Source organism: Ahaetulla prasina, unplaced genomic scaffold, assembly GCF_028640845.1.
Source record: "Ahaetulla prasina isolate Xishuangbanna unplaced genomic scaffold, ASM2864084v1 Contig36, whole genome shotgun sequence".
Taxonomy (NCBI): domain Eukaryota; kingdom Metazoa; phylum Chordata; class Lepidosauria; order Squamata; family Colubridae; genus Ahaetulla; species Ahaetulla prasina.
The window spans coordinates 1-23406 of NW_026682131.1; the positions used below are offsets into that span (position 1 = coordinate 1).

The 23406-nt window shown below is 37.9% G+C and overlaps 1 protein-coding gene across 1 annotated transcript; it reads right to left on the reverse strand.

Moving 5' to 3' along the window:
• Positions 1-1484: 1484 nt before the first annotated feature.
• On the reverse strand, positions 1485-20796 carry LOC131187340 (vomeronasal type-2 receptor 1-like; the record flags this gene model as incomplete). Its single annotated transcript, XM_058161590.1, has 3 exons — positions 20606-20796; positions 4073-4364; positions 1485-2360 (listed from the first exon to the last, which is right to left on the reverse strand). Coding segments are annotated over exons 1-3 (1359 nt in total), but the record flags the coding sequence as incomplete, so codon positions are not given.
• Positions 20797-23406: the final 2610 nt, after the last annotated feature.

Genomic DNA, 23406 nt, shown 5'->3' on the forward strand with positions numbered 1-23406 from the left:
TTTCATCTTTCTGAATAGTATTTTAAAAGAAAGCTTTATATATTGCTTGAATAAATATACATCAAGCATCCAGAAATAATATCAGAAACAGAACATCAGCTGGGCAGAATATAGATGGCAAGAGGGAACAACATGAAGAAGATATCCCTCCCCCAGAATAGAATAGGAGCAAAATGCACTTAGATGCAAAAAAATCTGGCGCTAAGTTCTTGTTTTGTTGTTGTTGCAGGTCCATCTTGTCAGTCTGCAACACAAGATTACTGGCAAGAAGCTGAAATTACTTCTTGTTTCAAGATGAAAATGTCTTGGGACAATTGATTGATAGCCTTGGCTACCACTCCAATGGAAATATGTTCAAGGGACAGCTCTGAGTGATTTCAAGCAACTGTTCATAATGATCTTCTAAGCAGAGTTTAAAGTAACTCCTTATAGCAATCACTTAAGCCACTGTTTCTCAACCTTAGCAACTTTATGGACTTAAAGTCCATACATCTGAAAATTCCCAGTGTTGAAAAGCATTGATCTAAACAGACTATAAAGTGTGAGGGTGGAGGGTCATTCTCCAAGCTTGTGGGCTGGTTTCTGAATGTTTTGTTACCAGGCTAACATCTTCAGTGGAATTTAGGGAATGTCAGTGTCAGTCTTGTACTACTTATAAGGTTTCATGTGGTCAGTAGGTCTTGTGATGAGTCAGGTCACATCAGGTGAAGGTCTAGTGATGGGTCTTGTGATGGGGAAGTCATGTCAAGTGAGGATCATTGGGAGGAGAAGTGCTGGTTGGGGAGATTGTGTGGGTTGGTTGAGGATCAGTGCCATTGCTGGTTGGTTGTATGATTGATTTAAATTCTCAGGATCTTCTGACCACATGAAGCAAAAGACAAATTCAGACACATGTTCCAATATATAGTAAAAAGGAAAGGTGTACCCATACGAACGCCAGTTTTTGCTGAGGATTTTAATAACATTTTCTTTTGACTTTCAGCACCCTCTAAGGTAGTCGGGAGAGGACCTTTTTTATTATTATTATGGTGACGTGGCTCTGAAATAGCTTCAGAGGTATTCAGCTGGTCTCTTACTACCATCTTTTGAAATAATCAATTTTATCTAGGCAAGGTATTTCCAGATCTGGAATCACTGCACCTTGTAATGGCACATTTTATTTGTTCACAGTGGCATCTACAGCTGCTTTGATGTTTGTCAGAATAACAAAACCAACATTGTGCTACAAGCTCCATCCCTTATGAGGTTACATGCAACTTCATGATGTGTACAAAAGGGATGGAGTTTGCATTAGGACACCAAAATTATGTTTTATTATGGCCTCCCAGCCCCTTTGTTTTCTATCTCCAGAAGAAAACAAACTATTCTTTTTATGACATTGGGTAAGAACCAGCTTAACCAGAAACAGGATAATTTTTCTGCACAACATGAAAACATTTATCATTTGTGGGATCTGTAGTTATTATTCCCAAATTCATACATACCTGCCAGGGTTCAAACTCATCTATGGTGGCACAATCTGGCCCAGAAATAAAGGGTCCTTTTTGGCCACTAGTTTTACACAAGCGCAATCGGTCAAGGGCATAAGCAACAGCATAAACTGCTTTGTAGACATTATATGTTATTCTAAGTTCTGAAGTATCCAAATATGTATTGTTAAGATCTTCAAGTTTCTCCTCTCCAGTGCATAACTCATCTGAGAAAAAATTGACAATGTTCTCGTGACCAGTTACATTTTTCCGGTTGTCTGTATTATATGATATGTTGACACCAGGCCAGGTGCAGTTGAATGCTGACTGCCAAAATTCGATTGTCATATCATTGGGATCCTTATTTGGGTTTACGTCTAGAAGAAATTCCTGGAAGCCTGGAATTTCACCCCTTCGTATCCCAAAGCCAATTGCCCCACCAAGAAGCGGAAAATATTCAGGTCTAGCAATTAAGGCTGAAGTCACCCATGCCTCGCTTGCTATCCATGTTTTGCCAGTGATATTACTAATCAAAAGCTCTTCAACTAGTGGATGGAAGTCAATATCAGAAGAGTAAACCACAATGACTGTAGCGTTGGTTTCTTTCACAATTTCAACAACCGATTTGATCTTGTCCCTGTTATATATTTTAGGAATTGTTTCCGAGAAGGCAATGCAGGTATAAAGGTTCTCAACAGCTTCTTTAAAAGCTTTGACACCATATTTCCCATAATCATCATCGGCAGCAATGGTTCCAATCCATCTCCAACCAAAATGGTGAATTAAATTAGCCATCCCTTGTGACTGTACCTTATCGCTTGGAATAGTGCGGAGATAGGTTGGGAACTGATATTTATCAGATAGAAGTGAAGAAGAGGACGCATAACCAACCTAAGATAGGAATAAAGAGAAAGAACAAACAGATCGCATAAGCTGTCATGTGTGACTTCAAGGGCTAGGAGTTCTTGAGTTAGATTCTTAGCACATTTGATTCTATCAACCCATCTGCCATGGAAAGGCTTCCTTGCTGGTTTTATAGAAAGAGCAACTTTTCTAAAAATCCTTAGCTTAGGAAATAGTTCAGCATTTCCACTGAAAAGTTTGCCCAAGTTCCTGGAGAAACAATATAGTCTAAATGGACAAAGTGGAGCTGCAAGTCTGCTTCTTAGACTGTTTTCCTATGCTTTGCTAAGAAGGCAGGCAAATATTATACCAGAGAGTGTAGGGGCATGCAGGATATAGATAAATCAGCATCCGTTTAAGTGAGGCATGCATTGCATGCCACTCATGCAAATGGAGCTGTGCGCGCTTGCCAGCCGCTCGCTTGTGTGGAACCATCCCCTCTCTTCCTCCCTCCCTCCCCGCCAGTCTGCAAAGCCGGAAACATTGGGCAACTCTGTTTTAAGGGACTGGCAAGATGTCAGCCACTGTTTCTGCCCTTAAAATCCCTTCAAATGCAAAAAGCAATATAATATTTGGTGCCATATTCAGTGGTGGCACAAAAGTAATTCTGCACTTTTAAAAACTCTTTGTAACAATTTGATGGCAATTTCTGGAGGGCACTTAAGATTCCCATGGGCAAAATTCTGCCTGGAGGCCTAAATTTGAGCATCTACACTCTGGACTATGGACTTTCTCCTCCATTCTTGACTTGGCAACGAAATAAACTGTTTTGAAATTTGCTGCCTCACTGAGGATTTCTATTCTGTTACTAATGTCTCTCCCATAGAACTGAGAAACCACTCTCTGCGCTTGGGTGTTTGCTTGCAGATGTCTCACTCAACTAGGGACCACCATCAGTGCTGGTAAGTGTGGTGTTTTCTCCCTGTTAAATCTGTCTTTCTTACTGAGGACAAGATGATGGCAACATCATGGAGAACATGGAGAGCATAGAATTAGTTTTAATATTTGTAATTTTAAATGGGTTTTATGGTTTATGTATTTTAATTCAGGGGCCAAATTTAATAAGTTTTTAAGTACTGTTTTTATTTATATTGTATCCATTGATTGTTGATTTTATCTGGCTGTGCACCGTCCTGAGTCCTTCGGGAGAAGGGCGGTATAAAAATTAAACAATAATAATAATAAAGTGATGATGATGATGATGATGATGATGATGATGATGATGATGATGATGATGAGAGTAAAATATATTGCCAGGATATATTTGCACCATAGTTAGTTACACATGGGGAAAAAGTTTTGGTAGCTTTCAGATATAGATATATGTGAATTATATCAGATATAATAGCAGTGCCTATTAGATCTTAATCTGATTTTGCCTTATTACTATCTCCTTTGCCTTATTGCTATTACTACCTTGTAGAAGGCGAAACATCTGAATTATCAAATGCTTTTGGTTCTGAATTGTTTAGAACCAACTTTGGACTAATTATGGGAGAGCACTATGGAATTGAAGTAGGATCCTTGTAGCTATTCTAATATGTTGTTAATATTTTCCATGGAAAACTAATCACTTTCAAATTGTTCACAAAATGAAAACCTCTGGGCTGGTGTTGGAGAAGAATGATTCTAGCTATGGTTCCACTGCTCCCTACCAGATGCATCCTTCTGATAAATAATGTTTATGGGATTTATTGTACCTGAGGGAAATAGTAAAGTCCAAGGATTCTTGAGGAAGCAATGGAAAGAGTTGATCCACCAGCTCCAATAATTGCGGCTAAAGGAGCACCGGTACTGCATCGGAAGACAGGAGTGGTTTCATTTTGACCGGTGAGGAATGACAAAGAATTCTCCACTGTCTTGGACATTGTAAAACATGTGTCATAGATTTGATAGCCGAGAGTTATGTTTGGTAGAATATCATTTCTTTTATTAATATCTTTGATGGCATGTATCATTGCTTTGACCCAACGGTAACCTCGAAAATTAAACCTGCAGAGTAAAAAGAGGTTGAATGCATGCAATCATGTCAGTATGTTAAGACAAAATGACACCTTCCATATTTATCACGTTATTCAAATAAACAAGTATATTGTTTATGAAGACTCCTCTTTATATCTCATACATTGAGTAATCCACAACTTGCAGATACTATGTGGCTACTCTCCTGGTCTTATGAAGATTTCCTGGGGTTTGAGAGGGTTAACTAGAAAAATAGATGGCTTAATATTTTGTTCCTCACTCTTGTGTGAAGATACCACCTCTATATAATTCAGGTAAAAGAGGGCAGATTGCAACTCCATAATTCTATGGAACTCACTCAATTTATCTTGTCATTGCACACCTTATTATGCTATTTGCCACAAAATTGTGATGTAGTTTCCCACCAGTCTGTTGTGGGAAACAGGCAGAAATAAGCATATATCCCAAAAAAAGCTTAACACAATTTAAAAACTCCCCGCTAAAACAATAGGGGTAAAATCAGTAACCTTGGTTTATTAGCTTATCTTTACAATTTGTGGAACCCCAGTGATAATCCAAGCTGTCAAACTATTTAGAATTTTGGTCACATCTGAGTTATAGCATTGTTATTAGTGTATATCAGAGACCCAAAACTGTAATTATATAAAGTTTTATATCACATTATGTTTTATATTTGCATTCTAACATAATTGACCTTACGTCTTGTTGCTCTACTTTTCTCGTCAGAAATCTTATGCTGATGTGACAGACAACATCAAGAATAGAATAGTTTCTTGGATGTAATACCGGAGATGTTTGTCATGTAATGGAAATAAAAGTGTCCAATATATCAAAACACGTTTACTGGTTCATAAACAAATAATACAGCCCAAGAATATCCTGCATTCTTCCTTCAAAAGGAAGAAAAACACAAAATATACCTCTCTTTACAGATGTATTTGAGTATAAGGATGCCCAAATTCCTGAATATGTAAATGTGTTTAAAATTTTGATACTTGAGATGTACTTTTAAAAGATGTACATTAGAGCAAGGTATATATAATAAATATAATACATAATAACATAATATTCTTAATATAAAATTATATTTATAATATATATTGTAAATATAAAACAATAGGAGGAAGGAATATTAAATATGTTTGCTGCCTATTTGTAAAATAATAAAGGTGGATTTTAAAATCTAAATAACTAATTAAACTTATGTATATCTGTGAGCAATTTACATGATACATCATTTAGAATAGTAATAAATATAAATTTTCTAATATTTTTTAAAAAATGAGTTCAGGAAAACTTATAACTCTGACATTGCAACACTGACACAATGCAGATTGCACTATTTGTCCAGTATGCTTGCTTTCAGAATTGTGTTATCTTCGGGAATGGGGTGTGGGGCAAGAAAATATAAATGGGAATTGATGATGTTGATGATCATGAAGATAATGAAGATGATCTGGCTATAGTTATTGTGGGCCATGCTCCTCTCTTGAAAGGCACCTGTTATCTGAAGAGCTATCTAGTCCAAGTTCAATTTAAATTACATTTTAAAAAAAGAAAGAGCAGAGGAAGCTTTAAAGAAAAATAGTAAAAACTGCAGATAAACAAGCAGGGGTGGGATTTAAAAATTTCAGCAACCAGTTCGCCGCCCAGTTGCTGGGTGGGTGTGGCCATGGGGGCATGGCCTGCTCAGCTTCCTGCACCACGGGGGGAGGGGTGCGTTTTTGCCCTCCTTAGGTTCTGGAGGCATTCCTTGAGCCTCCAGGAGGGTGAAAACGGCATCCCCCAGGCACTGGAGGCCCTCCAGAGGCTGGAAATGGGCCCATTTCCAGATTTCCAGGACTTCCAGTAGGCCTGTTTTTCGCCCTCCCCAGGCTCCAGAGGCTTTCCTCGAGCCTCCAGGATGGCAAAAATGGCCTCCCCCAGGCTCTGGAGATGCTCTGGAGGCCCTCTGGAGGCCGGAAATAAGCCCGTTTCCAGACTTTCGGTAGGCCCATTTTTCACCCTCCCAGAGCCTCCACGCACACTCTGCACTTACCTGGCATCCAAAATGGGTGGGGTCAGCCAGTCCTTGGAACAACGGGTTCGGCTAACCAGATTAAAATAAACACCCGGTTCACCTGAACCTATCTGAATTGGCTCAATCCCACTCCTGGAAACAAGCCTTTTGGTTGTCCCAAAGGTGCTTTTCCAAGAGGCAACTGGTCTTTCTGTTTTTTCTTTGAAGATGTTTCGCTTCTCATCCAAGAAGCTTCTCCAATTGCCTCTTGGAAAAGCATCTTTGGGACAATCATGACCTGGATGACTGAGAATCTCCATAGACATAAGCCTTCTGATCGTAATTTTACTTTGTATGAAGAGATGTCTTCAGTGTTATTTAATGGGATTATAATAAACACCACAATTGTATCTTTGCATATAAATTAGCATGCAAAAATTCTTAAATAGAATGGGGTGAGGTTGGGAAAAAAATGTGGCCCTCTTACAAGAAACATGGCAGGACTTTTCGCCTTTAATGTCATATCAGCTGGTAGCATGTGCTTTGTCTTTCTTCCTCTAATCTCCCACAGCTTGAAAATTCGGGAAGGTAATTAATCCTACCGTAGATTATGGTTTCTTTCTAATTAAGGAAAACACAAAGGAAATTTAGCTGTGTTGTTGCTCTTTTTACTCTCATTATGAAGTTTTCAGGTCAGGCTCAAAAAGAGTGAGGAAAGTTTTTCTGCTGTTGACATGACAATGCACAGCATTTCCCTTACATTAAGTCACATTATCAAAGCCACAGTCAACTTTTAAATTTACGTTGGGATCTGTTGCTAGAAATGGGTATCGCTGTGATGGAAGAAAGGGCCAAAAATGGGACAGAAAATAATTACCATTATAAACATCATCACTATTATTTTCCCAATCACCTCCTTGCTATGACTATCATTAGGAGATGTTTCATATGCCTATATTGTACCATGGATATTTAAAATCTCTGCTTGTGTGCCACCTTTAGTTTAATGGAATTGGTAACATATAAATTAAGCACTAGTACTGTTGCTAATAATGCTATTCTTGTCACCATCAGAGCCAGAGAGGTGTAATGGTTAAGGTACTTTGAGGCCTAGGAGATCCTGAGCTCCTGGAGCAGGGGAGATGTAAATTGGATATATAAACAAACATTGTAACCAAATAAACATTGTGTCAGAGTTTTATCCCCAACAAAAGAAGACTCCAAGGCCAACAGTTCCTCATTAGAGAGTTCCTTATTAGTGATTTCATATTGGCACATCTGGGAAAACCTGAATCTGAAAGCTTTCAAGTTTTCTCCACCCAAAAGAAAGTCCAAGTCCCTTCTCCTGCACCCAGTTGTTCAGTTCAGCCGGTTTTCTCCGGATCGGGTAAACCGGTAGTGGCGACTGTGGGAGACTCTGCCCACCCACCCGGATATAATGCGTGATCACTATGTATGTGCAGATGGCTGTGCACATGCACAGATGGGGCGCATCCGAGTGAAATGAACCAGTAGGGAAGGTAAGTGAATCCCACTGTTGCCTGCACCCACATGTCCATCACATGGTCCAATCAATGCACCGTCCCAACTGGAGGTGCCTTCCAGTCACGCCACTCCAGGTGCAGGCCGAATGTCCTTGACTCTCTGAGAAAGGAATGTTATTATGGCTAGCTACCCCTGCTACTCTATGCAATCCCCCCTCCAGGTTCCCACAGCACTAAATGTGGCAGCCTGAAGAGTCCAAGAAAAAGATGTCCTCCAGGGCTGACACATTGTTAATAGAATTGCCATCACTGTATCATCTTGCCCATTTCTGCCAGAAAGGGCTAGGAACTACTTGCTGTAGTGGTTAAGATTTTAGAAAACAAGAGACTATGAGTCCTTAGCTATGAAAGCTGGCTGGGTGATTTTATAAAGTAATAAAGGTGTGTGCGCGAGGATCTAATAAATAAACATCCTGCTTATATTCATAACTCACAATTTTTACTAAGAGAACAAGTAGCAAAAACAGCTCATAAATAATGTCCTACTTTGAGGCTCAGCTACACTTGTAAGGAGAGACAAACATTAGAATCTTTACCATGAAATATCTTTGAGGCATCATATAAATGAATAAATTTAGCTAGAAGCAAAAAACATCCATAAATTTTGGGGAATTAATTTGCCATCTGATAATTTTTTATATGTTACAATAAAACTGGAAAATGCAGATTGTGACACAGTTTGAAACCCAAATGTTTTGAAATGGTTTCTAATTGTTTGATAATTAAAATGAATTTGAAGCTTTCAAATATTAATGATCTGGGTAATCTGTTTTAGAACACGCATACAGGCAGTCCTCGATTTATGACCACAATTAGGTCCAGAATTCCATTGCTAAGCATGGCAGTCATTAAGTGAATCACATGGTCATTAAGCAAATCTAATTCCCCCCCCCGACTTTGCTTGTTAGAAGTCAGTTGGGAAGGTCGCAATTGGCAATCACTTGACCCTAGAATGCTGCAACCAAGCAACCAACTTTTGATCATGTGACTGGAGATTCTGTGATGGTCACAAGTGCAAGGACCATTTGTAAGTCTCTTTTTTCAGTGCTGCTGTAACTTTGAATGGTCACTAAACAAATGGTTGTAAGTTGAAGACTCAGTTTCTTCCTTCATATACACAATATCAGAAATGAATCGGGACTCTGTATACATTTTTTATTGGCAAGGAAAAGGATCAGAGGAACTGGGCAAATGATAACATCATGCATACTGTAGATGCCCAACTTTCCTGCAGCTTCCTTCAGTGGTGGAATTCAAAAAATTTTTACTACAAGTTCTGTGGGCATGGCTTGGTGGGCGTGGCATGGCCTGGTAGGCGTGGCAGGGGAAGGATACTGTAAAATCCCTATTCCCTCCTCACTCCAGGGGGGAATGCCACCTTTAATCATAAAAATTTTGGCCAGTGGTGGAAAATGAAATTCAAATTTGGGAATGCTGTTAAAAAAGTAGAGTGAGTTTTTAAAAAAATCACCAATACAATCATTTTGTATTGTAACCAAATTCTGGGTTTAGAAAATTTAGAACTACATACTTCGGTATGACCTAAGCATAGCTCATAAAATCATCTGCCACAATGTCCTACCTGTCAATGACTACTTCAGCTTCAACCACAACAATACACCAGCACACAATAGACACAAACTTAAAGTGAACCGCTCCAATCTCGATTGCAGAAAATATGACTTCAGTATCAGAGTTGTTAATGCCTGGAATGCACTACCAGACTCTGTGGTCTCAACCCAAAACCCCAACAACTTTAACCTAAGACTGTTTACTGTTGACCTCACCCCATTCCTAAGAGGTCTGTAAGGGGCGTGCATAAGAGCACCAGCGTGCCTACCGTCCCTGTCCTAATGTTCCCTTTAATTATATTCACTTTATGTATTCAATTCATGCTTATACTTATATACAGTATATTATCTAATATGTACTCGACAAAATAAATAAATAAATAAATAAATAAATAAATAAATAAATAAATAAATAAATAAATAAATTTTAATATTGTGTTGTAATGCTTCCATTGATGTTTTCCTAGGGCATTTTCACCCCACAAAATTTCACAAGCACCTCCAGTCTTTCAAAAATCTCATCTCTACGCTACTTCATATAAAATGAACAAATTACCATGGTACAAGTTACACAAGCCCAGCTCACATTTTCATTGCAGATGGCTGACTTAAGCTAAAAATCCTGAGCTGACATCTAAAATACCATAATTTTTATATGTAAAATCCACTGTGAGCCACTAAAGGTGAATAAGCAGCAATTAGGTCCTTTTGAAAGGTGGAACATTTTTATGACTGCGGCATTGGAGGGATAGAGATTTATATATTGTTCAGTTCTAAGCAGGAAGTATTAGAAACAGGTGAATATTTAATGATGGAAATGAGATAACTGTTAATCCAGTACCTGGATAAAAGGGCGAGGTAAGAGATAAAACATTTCCCCTCCTGTTCCTCACAGCAGTGATGCAACTTCCCCAAATCACCCCCTTCCCCAGTTTCCAGATTGTTGGGGGCAATAAGTTGACTTTGTATATAAATATACAAATAGGATGAAGACTATTGCTAACATAGTGTACGCCGCCCTGAGTCTTCGGAGAAAGGCGGGATAAAAATGCAAATAAAAAAAAATTCCGAGAAAGTAAAGTAGAGCCGTCTAAAAGCTAGCCAACACCATAAAAGTACACAGGTCAAGAATTGGTTCTGAAAAAACTGTGAAGTTCTCATCTGGAGGTAAAAACTAAATGCTGTAATTACATGAAATCATGTAATTACTGAATTGCATACATAATTTTGAACAGTAACTTGCAGGCAGTGACTGGTTTTGAGAAAAACCTTAATATGTTGTTTTTCAATCAGTTATGTTGTGGAATAAACTCCTTGACACCTGTTTTTTGCTGGAGAAGAAATTGTGGATAGAGCATGTATAGGCCATGCTAAACTAAAGTGGAAGGATCATCTCAATAATGAACATTAGGAGTGCAAAATACAACCTTTAGTTTACCATCATTTTTACAAAAGAGTTTAACGATTTGTTAGTGTGATTATCTCTAATGTTAAACAAGATACTAATCAAGCAAGAAAAGATAAGTTTAGGAATTGCAATTTGCCAAAGAAATGGCTCTTTGACTTCACCCTTAAGAAGGCATCTGCCAGGTATTTGGACAGTACCTATACTCTTCTGAGATTTTGGAAATCTCTTAAAACCCAGTTCTGTTTCTAGGCTTATGTGGGTGTGACTCATTGATTAAGCTTCAGTTTTACTTCTTTTTTGTGTTTTTTGTTCTACTTGTTGTAGTCTGGACAGCCTGTGTTTGTGAGTTTTAATTGTTTACTTCCCATGGATTTTGTAAGCCGTCCAGAATTTTCTACAGTAGGCACCTATATTGAATTAGATTAAATGAAATGAGATCTTATTACTACAGTATACCCTACTTTGTAACCTACTTTTGAAAAAAAAGGAAAAAGAAGTGTCCCCAAACAGTCAAAGATGATCTAGATTATTTGCACTGGTTCAAATCCATGTATATTAATGTTGTGGAAACAAACCAATCTTTGTTCCCCTTGATGAATAACATGCTTGGTTCTCTCAATCAAAATAGACAAAAGGGAGTCCTCCATTTTTTTCCAACTCCTATTTGTCATTGTCATTTCTCAAGGATGTTATGAATATTTTAACAGCTACCCTATTTTCTGTGACAGTAAACACTGCATCTTGAGAAGTTTTCACAGAAAATCAGTGGCCCTAATATTATACTTAGGTTCCAAGTAAGCCAGGCATAAAGTTGACTTTATTATGTGATGAACATTTGAATTTAGAAATCAGCAAGACAGTACAAGGCAAAGAGAAAAATGCTGATTTTGAAAATGGTAACTCGGCACCAGAGAAAAGACTGCTAGGAATGAATAGCATTGGTCCCAATCAACATAATTTTTGCTTACTCTATTCTCTGTTTAGCTAACAGTTCCAGCTGCTAGAAACTCCAAAGGACAATGTAGTTAAGATAAACGATGCCTGATTCTGGGAAGTTTTTCTTTGGATTCCGGTTTACTTGGACAAGCAAAGGCTAGTAGCCAAGCACTATTAAAGTTGGGCTTGCAATGTATGGTCTTCCTCTATCCATATACATGTGTTTCTAGTCTTGCCTAGAAGTTCTATTGAACTTCTGTTTTCATCCAAATTCAGGCAACCGTGATTTGTTGTATGCAACTGTGTGCACACAATTGTGTTCGACTGTGTCAACTGTATCCCAATGTTTTTAAGCCAAAATCAATTGGTTGTATGACAGAAGGATTGGAGAAAGAAAGACAAGAGGGTTAGTAAATCAGTTTGACAGAACAAGGAAGAATCTGGATCGGTGGTGGTTGCTACGGTTCAGTCTGGTTCTTGCGAACCTCCGTCCACCTGTCCAGACATCATCATGGACGATCTGTGCATGTGCAGAAGCACACATATGAACAAAGCAAGCGCGCGTGCACACTCCCGTTGCAAACTGATAGTGAAGGTGTGGAACCCACCCCTGATCTGGATGTTTGTTGAAGCCTGAGAATAGAGCTAGATTTTTGATGTCAGAACTAGAGACACATACGCAGGCTTCATATAAATGGAAACTATTTTGAATGCTGAGAGCAATGGTTTATTTTTCCTAGTTCTGAACCAAACAAGGTGTTCAACCTGTCTATGAAAAATAGTTTATGGGTTGTTAAAACTAAAATAAGCAATATTAGATACCCACAACTGCCATGAGTTGCTCAGCACCATTGTAGTTAACCTGGTGACTTAAACATAAGTCCTAAATTTGTAAGACTTCTTTAACACAAACCAAGTTTCTTAAACAGATTGAGATCACCTCCTTGTTCTGTATGTGTACTGTCATGCTGATATATGAGATATCATTTTCACTTTATTTGTAACCATTGCTTGATTTTTATCACATATCTATGAATGAATGGGAGAAAAAACCTCCAAGATAAATGGGCAATGGCATTTTTCCATGAGACATATACTGGAATAACTTGGATATAAAGTATATCTAAGTCACTTCAGAATTGATATTGTAACACAAGGCTTTCAACTTGCCAGTAGATTACAACTACACCTGGATTTCCTCTAAAGCAATTAATCAAGGCAATTAGAGATATTGCTTTCAAAAAATATTATATGAAAACATTGACTTTCAAAACAAGGTTTTAAGAATTCTTTTTCTTTAAAAATGTGTATGTAAGCTTTTGCTATTCTGCAAAATTTTAAACGGGTTTTAAGTCAGTCTTTGACCGTTTTAGTTGATTTGGCCATTAAATATTTGGTTTTAATTTGTTTTTAAAATTGCTATTTATATTTGTATTTTAATATAGCTGTAAACCGCCCTGAGTCCTTTGGGAGAAGGGCGGTATAGAAATTAAATTATAAATAAAATAAATAAATAAAAAATGTTAGAAGAATGCTAAAGGAATTGGAGCTAGTGCTACTTTCTCTAAATTTATATGGCTAATGTGACCCCCTAGTTAAGTAAAGAAACCCAAGTAGTTGAATCACTCAAAATGAAACTGTTAGCTCCTAATTGCTTTTGCAAGTAGAAGATCCCAAAGTTGATTTGTTGTCATATTTTGTTAAGAATATTTCATTATTAATAAAAATATTTCAGCTGAACACAGTAGTTGAGAATGCTATACACTGTAAATGAAAACAAGATTCGTCAGCTAGACCAGTCAGGTTCATATGAAGCTGTATATCCTGCTCCTCACGGTAATCAACTAGATACTAAGTAAGAAGTAAGAGAACTTGAAGGCAACTGTAGATGTTGGAGTTAGTTTCACCCAACACATCTAATTATATTATCCAGTTAACTATAGTCCATGTCTGCCACCAAAGCCTTTCTTCATTATAGCACAATTGTGTTTCTAGCAATAGGATCACAATTTTATGGGCATGCATACAGTTTGCAGTGCATTCCACAAAGCAGGCCAGTATAAACTCTTGAATGCTCTTCGAAAGTCAATAAATACAATGACTATTTATTTTCCTTATCAAATTCACTTTTCCATGGATTGTCTGCTGGTGAAAATCTGGTCACAACAGCCTCAGTTTGGGTGGAAATAACTCCTAGTTGTTCTGTTCCCACTGTTTCCAGAAGCAGAGATTCTCATGAGGACATTTCCAATGATAGCAAGACAGTTTATGTCTCTGTAACTATTACCTTTGATCAAAACAGGGATTATAATTGCTTGTGTTTATACAGAAAGGCTCTTCTTTGAATATTAAATGAGTCATAAAAATGAATTAGTCACTGGATCGAATTGAACTTCATCAGTTTTGAATCCCTCAACTCAGGAGTGAAATGTAAAATTTGTTACTACCGGTTCTGTGGGTGTGGCTTGGTGGGGGGTATGTGACTGGGTGGGTGTGCCCAACTTTTTTTTTACTTTTAAAAGCCTTTTTTCTACAACTTCTTCGGCTGAAGAGGTTGTAAAAAAATGCTTTTAAAAGTCTCTGATGATCCTAGCTGAGCCACACGATCATCAGAGCCTTTTTTTAATTTTTAAAAGCATTTTTTCGGCTGAAGAAAAAATGCTTTTAAAAGTTAAAAAAAAGCCTCTGATGATTGCGCGGCTCAACTGGGCATGGGGGAAGGCAGGGATTTTTGCTACTGGTTCTCCAAACCACCTGCTGCCATTGCTACCGGATCGAGCGAACCGGGAGCATTTCAACCCTGCATCAACTTTTATTCCAGCTATTCTAGGTGCTTTATCATTTTCAGTAGTTTTATTGCTATTTTTACTTCATCTCAACATTCAAGATGCAATTTTCTGAGTGTGGATGAACAATGGATCTACTGGTAATCCCCACAGTTCTCCATGATTGCACAGTTACTAGAAGAATTATCTCAATCTTTGAAGTCACTCATGCAAAGATCGTATAAATATCCAATCAGCATTAAAAAGAGCATTAGTTATTGACACTTAGGCATTTGCGACAGGCAAAGAGTATGTGGTGTTTGCTTAGCCTTCTCCACTTTCAACCATGGTGTTCAAGTGTATCTCATGATCTGCTTTTGACTTATGGCAAACCTCATAGTTGAATAAGCTTGGCTTATTTGCCTTGGTTTATCAAGTCTGTATACCAGATGCAGCACTAACTCCACCTGCAGGAGAAACTACAGCTGATTTCAAGTCATTGTCCTCCCCCCCCCAATATTTGTAGATCAGGGTTGAAATGAGGGGTCTTTGGTGATGATATCACTTAGTTTGGGTAATGAAACATCTGCAAGAAAGCAACCAAGCTCGGAGAGCACCAAGTCCAGATAAAGCAGGAGGGTTAGTCCCCTGTTAAAGTATTGTAAAACTGTAAATATTTTCATTGAAATGGACAAACCAAACATAGAAGATAAAAACTAATTTACTATGATTGCAACTAACCTTGTGCTACATATATTCTTCTCTACTGGAATGCAGCCTCTAAATTTTTATTTGAATTAAATATACCATAGGAATCCACTCATAGTGTTGGAATGAGTCACTTAAGCCATCAAATTCATTTCTCTAATTTGCATTCTTAATTTTAATTTTCTAAGTAAAGTACCCCACCCCCATGGTTGTCTAGTCTTGGTTGAAATAAACGGAACGTATCTAGCAATAGCAATAGCACTTATATACTGCTTCACAGTGCTTTACAGCAGTTTACAGAGTCAGTATTTTGCCTCCAACAATCTGGGTCTATGCTATTTAAAAAAAAATAGCATAGAACATTTGCCTACAGCATTCATAATGTTCCACATTCAAATCATGAAATGGGCTTACCTATACTATTAGGTTCCCAGAATAGATGACTAACCCAGGTTTTTAATCCCTTATAAAACACCAGCAGGGTTGAGACAAGTCTTAATTCCAGGAGGGATGAAATTTTGGAAGACAGGTGGGAAGGCAGAAAGGCTTTTTTCTTGAGTCCTAAACCTGGCATTTTCTCATAGCCAAGATCTGGTGCATACCTCTTCAGCTGGATCTAACAGTATGGACAGTCACCACTGGGGGGAGATGGTCCCATCAGTAACTTGGCATCAAGCCATGAAAGGCTTTAAAGGCAACCACCATCAATTTATTGGCTTAATCCTTGTGTTCATGTAATTGCCTATGGAATTACTGTATTATTAATTAGAATCTATATATATAAAAGCCGAATACCATTCACTCATCTTGGTATCTTGGCTTCTAGGTGCTCGCTAAGAAAGGATTTTTTTGAAATGACCATCATTATTAACATAACATAACAACAGAGTTGGAAGGGACCTTGAGGCCTTCTAGTCCAACCCCCTGCCCAGGCAGGAAACCCTACACCATCTCAGTCAGATGGTTATCCAACATTTTCTTAAAAATTTCCAGTGTTGGAGCATTCACAACTTCTGCAGGCAAGTCGTTCCACTTATTAATTGTTCTAACTGTCAGGAAATTTCTCCTTAGTTCTAAGTTGCTTCTTTCTTTGATCAGTTTCCACCCATTGCTTCTTGTTCTACCTTCGGGTGCTTTGGATCATTAGTATTTCCATCAGATCATGGAATCTGATCATGGAATCTGATCAACCATCAGATCATTAGTATTTCATATACAGTATTATATTCACACACTCTGATGCTAAGGAGTTAGACGTTCTACTCCCTCTCCCCAACTGAAAAGGACTCTGTCCCAACTGCCGGTTGCCTTATATTAACACGCTCTGATGCTACCCCTTTGTTAAATGCAACCCCTTCACTAAACCAGGTGTGGGCATGGCCAGCTCATGACTCATCCGGCCTGTGGGCTGGGACATTCTACTTCCCCTCCCCTTCTGTTCCAACTGCCAGTTGCTGGCCTGATACTACAGATTATACATTCTACATTAAATTTCAGGCTTTAAGTGTCAATTAATCACGCCTGTTCAAATAGTTTCGTAGCGAAGCACGGGCATCCAAGTAATATAACATAGAACAATCAAGGATGTCCCTTTTCTTCTCTATTGCTTAATTTGGTATGAGAACCCGTGGTATTGGCTATTAGACAAACATGAAATTAATTTCTTAATTGAAATTAAGAAATTTGCTCAGCTGAATTTGAATATCAGATCTTTGTTTATTTATTAAATTTATATGCTGCCCATCTCACTATCCAAAGCAATTCTTTTGGCTTATGTTGTTATATGCAGTTTATATATATTTATCAAACATCTTTTTCCTAAATTTACTGAAGTGGCAACAGTTACATGATAAATGTTTTGAATATACAAATATTATACCAAATATTATACCAAGATTCTGATGATTATAGAAACAAATTAAGTTTTGTGTGCTTTCTAAAAGCTATTAAATATTATTGAAGATTTAAATTATTAAATTATTATCCCTAGGAGAAGACCCAAGATGAAATATTTCAAAGGTCCCACCCAAATGAAAGAAATTAAGGGATGGATGAAAATATCTCTAGGTTTCTGGGAAAGAATTAATACTGAAAAATGTATATAGCAAGCACCCATATATACACTTTGAAATCAATGTCTACATTGGTTTCACTTACATACTTTAAACAGGTTGATAAGTTAATGGTTAAATTTGATACTGGAAGAAGCAAATGCCCATAATCTCACTCTTAAAGATACAACTCTATTATGAAAATGTCACTTTTAATTATCTTGATAACTTTGGCCTTATTTATTCACCTCAACCATTCGCTGGAATGGAAATTAAGTTAATTAGTTACCATTGTTAGATTAATTTGAGAGTTAATATTTAATAGCAAGTTCTTGGTTCTAACCAGTGGTGGGATTCAGCCAGTTTGCACCACTTCGGGAGAATTGGTTGTTAATATTCTGAGCAGTTTGGTGAACTGGTTGTTGGAAGAAATCATTAGGGCAGAGAACCGGTTGCTAAATTATTTGAATCCCACCACTGGTTCTAACATGTGTATCAGTAGGAATTTGATTACTTTTCCAGCATCAAAGGCTGCCAGACATATCTGGATTTTACTGGACAGAAAAATTGATTCTTTATATCAAATAAATTTGATATTTATTTTCATAAACTGACATTGTTGAGCAATTCTTATTTAGAATAGAACAGAACAGAACAGAATTTTATTGGCCAAGTGTGATTGGATTAAAAATGGCTGGTATTACTCTTTGATTTGGAAAACATGGCCTCACAATGGGATCATTTTACATAAATTAAGTCTTATGTAATGATAACTGTTTGAGATTTTACAAGAGGAGTATAATTTACTTCAAAGGTTGAATGGCAATACATACAGCTGAAATACTTGCTATATACATTTTTGACTCAACATTCTCATGGGCTCTGAAATTCCAGGGCCTCTGAGTCTATTACAGAAGCATTTTACAGGGACTAGTTGTTAATTTATTACCACCAAAAATTACAAAATGATGATAAAAATAAAAATGGGACAATATATAAGAATTTTGGAACAGATGAATCATAGAATTTTACGTTGCCTATTCAGTGGTTTCGGGCTTAAAAGAATATTAGATGTCTCTTCTGTCTTCGGAACTATTAACTGAGAAAAAAAAATACCTAGGAACTACTGGGCTCCTCAGAGAATATTTTAGGAAAAGTTGGTTCTTATCCTTTCTACACTGAGATACAATAAATTTTAAAAAACTTTGGTAGATAAAATGGGGGCATGCCCAGTTACAATTCTTTATTTGTTAGCTATTACAACTATGATTAACTAGGTTCTTGGAAGGCAGACAAAGTTCTAAAAAGTTTAACTTTTGCTTTTGCAATTTAGTGAATCTTTCCACATGAAAATTTTAATATGCTGGCTAATGCTGTACAGTGAATCTATGGGTATTCTGGACAGACCATGCCACTTCAAAGGAGAGTTGCCTTTCTACACACACACACACACACACACACACACACACACACACACACACACGGAGGAGGAGGAGGAGGAGGAGGAGGAGGAGGAGGAGGAGGAGGAGGAGGAGGAGGAGGAGGAGGAGGAGGAGGAGGGAGGACGAGAGAGAGTCAGAGAAAGACACATAGACAGAGAGATTGACTTTATATCTGATTTTTAAACAGTATTCTGAAAGTTTGACAATATTCGGTACATAGAGGTCATGTTTAATACTTTGGGAGAAACAATGATGCAAAGTGAACCAGGCTCTGTCACATATGTCTCTGTTTAGGATTTTCTATTTATTCCTTAATACGAAGAAGGTGAAGTTTCCTTTTATAAACAGCGTTTAAGCTATTTTAACCTCAAAATATGGAGAAATCATATGCTGCTAGATTTCAGCAAACATGCCACTGAAATTCAGCAGGGCAGTTGAGGGATAGCCAACTGGGGCACCTGTGGGGAAGTGGGAATATTTTTTTTAAAAAAAAATCAAGGTGGCATTTAATGGCTGCAGCTTTTTGACCTCCTGATTCCTGCATTGCAAACATTCCTGGCTGGGAGCCACCAAAGTAGTTTAAGGATTCCAAGCAGACCTGGGGACTCTAATTAGCCATTCCTATCTTATAGGTAAGGGAGTCCATTTTTTTCCCATTAGCGGTTTCCATAACCACATCAGCACAAGTCATTCCAGTGATCTCAATCAAACCTGCATTCTTTTTATATGGCAAATGTTGGTCTACGGTTGTTTCTATTCTATTTGAATATTATCTAGTCTCTCATAGTCACTTATATAAATTTGGAAGTATTGGTATATTCAGGGGTATTGGTGGGCTCTGTCAGAAAAGCAAAACATCTCTTCTGACAATGTTTCTTTACCTTTTCCCCACTGTAGAGTTGAAGCATTCCTTCCCTCTTTCAGTCATCCTAAAGTTATATCAGTATGACTTTTGCTGTCCTAACTGTTGGTTCCTAACCTGTTTATAAATTAACTCTGTTTCAAGATACTAAAGTCACTGACTTCCCTCCAAAGTAATGGATGACAAAGCATAATGTTTTTACAAATCTTGAGCTTACTTTTGAACATTGTTGGTATAAAATAGAAAATCACAGCTGATGACGTTAGGCTCAGAACAACTAAATTCAAATTAAGGTTGCCTCACTCTTGCTTGGAAAATGAGATGAAGAATATCTTGGGGGCAGTCAAAGACAGTGTTTGAAGTAGGCCTTGCCAGGTGCCCCATGATACCGAGACCAAGAGTTGGGTTCAGGAGAGAACAAAGAGATTGTTCCAAATCTCTTTGAAGAGAGAGGATAAGGAAACAAGTATCTACGGTACATCTGAAAACTGCCTCTTTCTCTGTGCTAGGGTGGATGGGCTCCTGGATGCAGGTCCAGTGTCTTGCATGCATGAGGCTCCCCCATTTCCTCCTTCCTTCTCCACTATCGTTCCAACCACCTTTTAATTGTTAGCAAAAAGAAAGTCAAAATATCAGTGTTCCTGCTTGGGAAATTGCAAGAAAAAAAGGGGGTATAAAGATGTATGGGATGGATTGAGAAAATAGAAGACCACCAAGAAGTCAGAACATATGACTAAGAAGCTGGTGAAGGGATGGAGCATCTAAAAATGTATGAAAAGCTACATGATGGTGCTTTGTTGCCTAAGACCTCTTCAACTTCCACAGCAGTCCTGCTTTCCTTGCTTCTCTTAAGTATTTGTCTTGTGCTGTGACAACAAACTGCTGTCATTTCTGACTGAGAACAACACTCCTTGTCTGACATAATTACTTTCCCCAAACAATAGTAAAACAAGAAGTACCTTACCCTTCACATTTTGGTGAATTTGGAGGTGTACTTGTTGGATCTTCCTCAAGGATGGTCCTGAAGTGTATTGGGAACATGCCTCCTATAACGTGCATGGCTTCCTCAGCATCTACATAGCCACGTAAATCAAATTTCCCCAGGAGTCGGCATTCTTCCTCCGGCTTCGTTGGAGGGTCTGAAGTTTCTGCCATGGACACATGCTCCAGTATGAAGAGAAATAATCCTATGCACAATAGCCACAATTTTCGGCTGGCCATTTTAACTCCGAGCTGCTGGAAGAAAATAATAGCTGTTTGGGGAAAAAAACCAGAGGCTTTTATGAGGCTCTCTCATGTTTATGACTCGCCAGCCTATAAAGGAACAGGTGAATTCTCCGGGGACAGAGAAGTTGATTCTTCTTTGCTGCACAGCTGTCAAGATGCAGACTCAGGGCTGAAGAAAGGAAGGGACAGGAAAAAGCCCATTTCTTTTCAAAAGGAAAAGAAAACATGCCTTCTTTTTTTTCCTTTTATTTTATTCAAAACTGAGTCATTCGTACTATGTCATGTGTTTTCAATATCCTGTAAATAAGAGTGTGTGTGTGTGTGTGTGTGTGTGTGTGGATTGTGATTTCTGTTGTTTATATTTCAATATTTTTGTTTGGATATTGATCGTTAATATTATAGACTATAATAATCATTAATGTATACCATCCTTTTGAGGTATCACGCAAAAATATTATTTGATAAGGTCAAGAATCCTTACAGGCTTTACTCCTATATTTACTTATAGGAGAATCAGGTATAGATTAACTCAGTGTCTTAGTTTCATCTGTCATGAAGACAGTTCTCTCCCCTTTATTCATAATGCTTAAGCTTCAACCAAAATTACATGCCTGGGCTTCAGCAATCCGTATAGCTGTCCTTTAGTGCTATATTTTGCTTTAAGTATGGATAAGGCCATTGCTAAGTTTGTCTACAACAATGTATTGCACTATTTATTATTAAGTTATAACTCACCTTTCATACAGGAGTTCAAAGCTGTGTACACAGTGCTTCCCTTTTTTGTTTTTCTCTCGCCTCGGGAATTAGGGGATGGACTGAAGCACAGTGCCAGGTCCAAGTAATCTGGTTAACTTCTGAAGGTTGGGGTTGGACCAAAAGCTGGGTTCTTCCTGTTTGGCCAGTCATGCCATCCTTTACAGCAGGGGTGTCCAACCTTGGCAAATTTAAGACTTGTGGACTAATTTCCAGAATTCCCCAGCCAGCGTGGTTTTTAGAGGATTTCATTTTGCTTCACTTTCTGGAGTAATGTCGAACACCAAGAGAATATTCCGAATTCCAAGAAATTTGAATGATATTAGAGAATGACCATGGTGATGATTAGGAGACATGCAACTAAGCCTGAAGAAGGGAAATTGAAGGAACTGGGTATGTTTAGCCTTGAGAAAAGATTTCAGAGGATTCAGCAGCCTTTTCCCAAAATCTAAAAAGGTGCAGAAGATCAAGATAAGGTTCCTTCTTGTTCTAGATGCTGGACATGGAATACAGTAATAAATTTAAGTTACAGGAAGACAGATTTCATTAATACAGTGGTGGTGGTGGGGGAAAGAACAGTTCAATAGTGGAACCAATTATTTAGAGCAGGGGTCTCCAACCTTGGCAACTTTAAGACTTGTGGACTTCAACTCCCAGAGTTCCTCAGCCAGCTTTGCTGATGAACTCTGGGAGTTGGTCCACAAGTCTTAAAGAGACCCTGATTTAGAGGACTGTTGGTTCAGCCTCCCCTCCACTTCACTACAGGGATGATTTATTATCCAAAAGTAACAATTAAATTTTAACAAAATTGAGGCTATCTACTTATTGTCTAGGATACTATACTATGGATTCTTCCACTGAGCAAAATCTTGGGCTGCTGGCCTAAATGTTCCTTCCAACTCTATGATCTTACCACAATAAATGGGACATGATTGATATTTCTAAAAGATATAATGATATGGAGAAATTACATGCAGAATTTTTTTTTCCTTCTCATGATTGTAGAAGTGATATTGACTGACTGGAAGAAAATGCTTCTTCCCACAAAGTGTAGTCAATATGTGAAATTTGCTGTGTGCAGGAATTTTCACATTTTTGAATCCATCCACAAACTAAAATTTGGTTTCTATGAAATTTAAGACAAAGGTTTCCCCGGTCCAGTTGTGTCTGACTCTAGGACATGGTGCTCATCTCCATTTCTTGGCCAAGAGAGCCAGCATTGTCTGAAGACATTTCCGTGGCTATATGACCAGCATGGCTATAAATCAAAGGCACACAGAGCACCTTTACCTTCCCACCAAGTGGTACCTATTTATCTACTTACATTTACATGCTTTTGAACAGCTAGGTTGGCAGGGGCATGTAATGGGTGCTCACCCTGTTGTGCAGCACTCAGGTCTTGAACCCTCGCTGTCAGCTCTCCAGCTGACAAGCTCAGCATTTTTAACTGCTGAGCCATCGCACACCAAATGCAACACATTTCACATGATGACTGTCCATTGTGGGAAGAAATGCAGTCAACATGTAAAATTTGCTGAGGCAAGAAATGCAGGAATTTTCACATTTTTGAATCCATCCACAAACTTAAATTTGGTTTTTATGAAATGTACAGTTTTTTAATTTTTTGCGAAGCCTTTCTCCAACTAAAAGAATCATACAAAGAAATAGCAAAGGAAAGTCGGCACAAAAGTACTGGTGAAAGCAATGTATGAAGTACCTGGGATATCTCTAAAAAAAAAAAATACTTGTGAAAAATTGTGTCCATTAAGCACATGGTATCCAAAA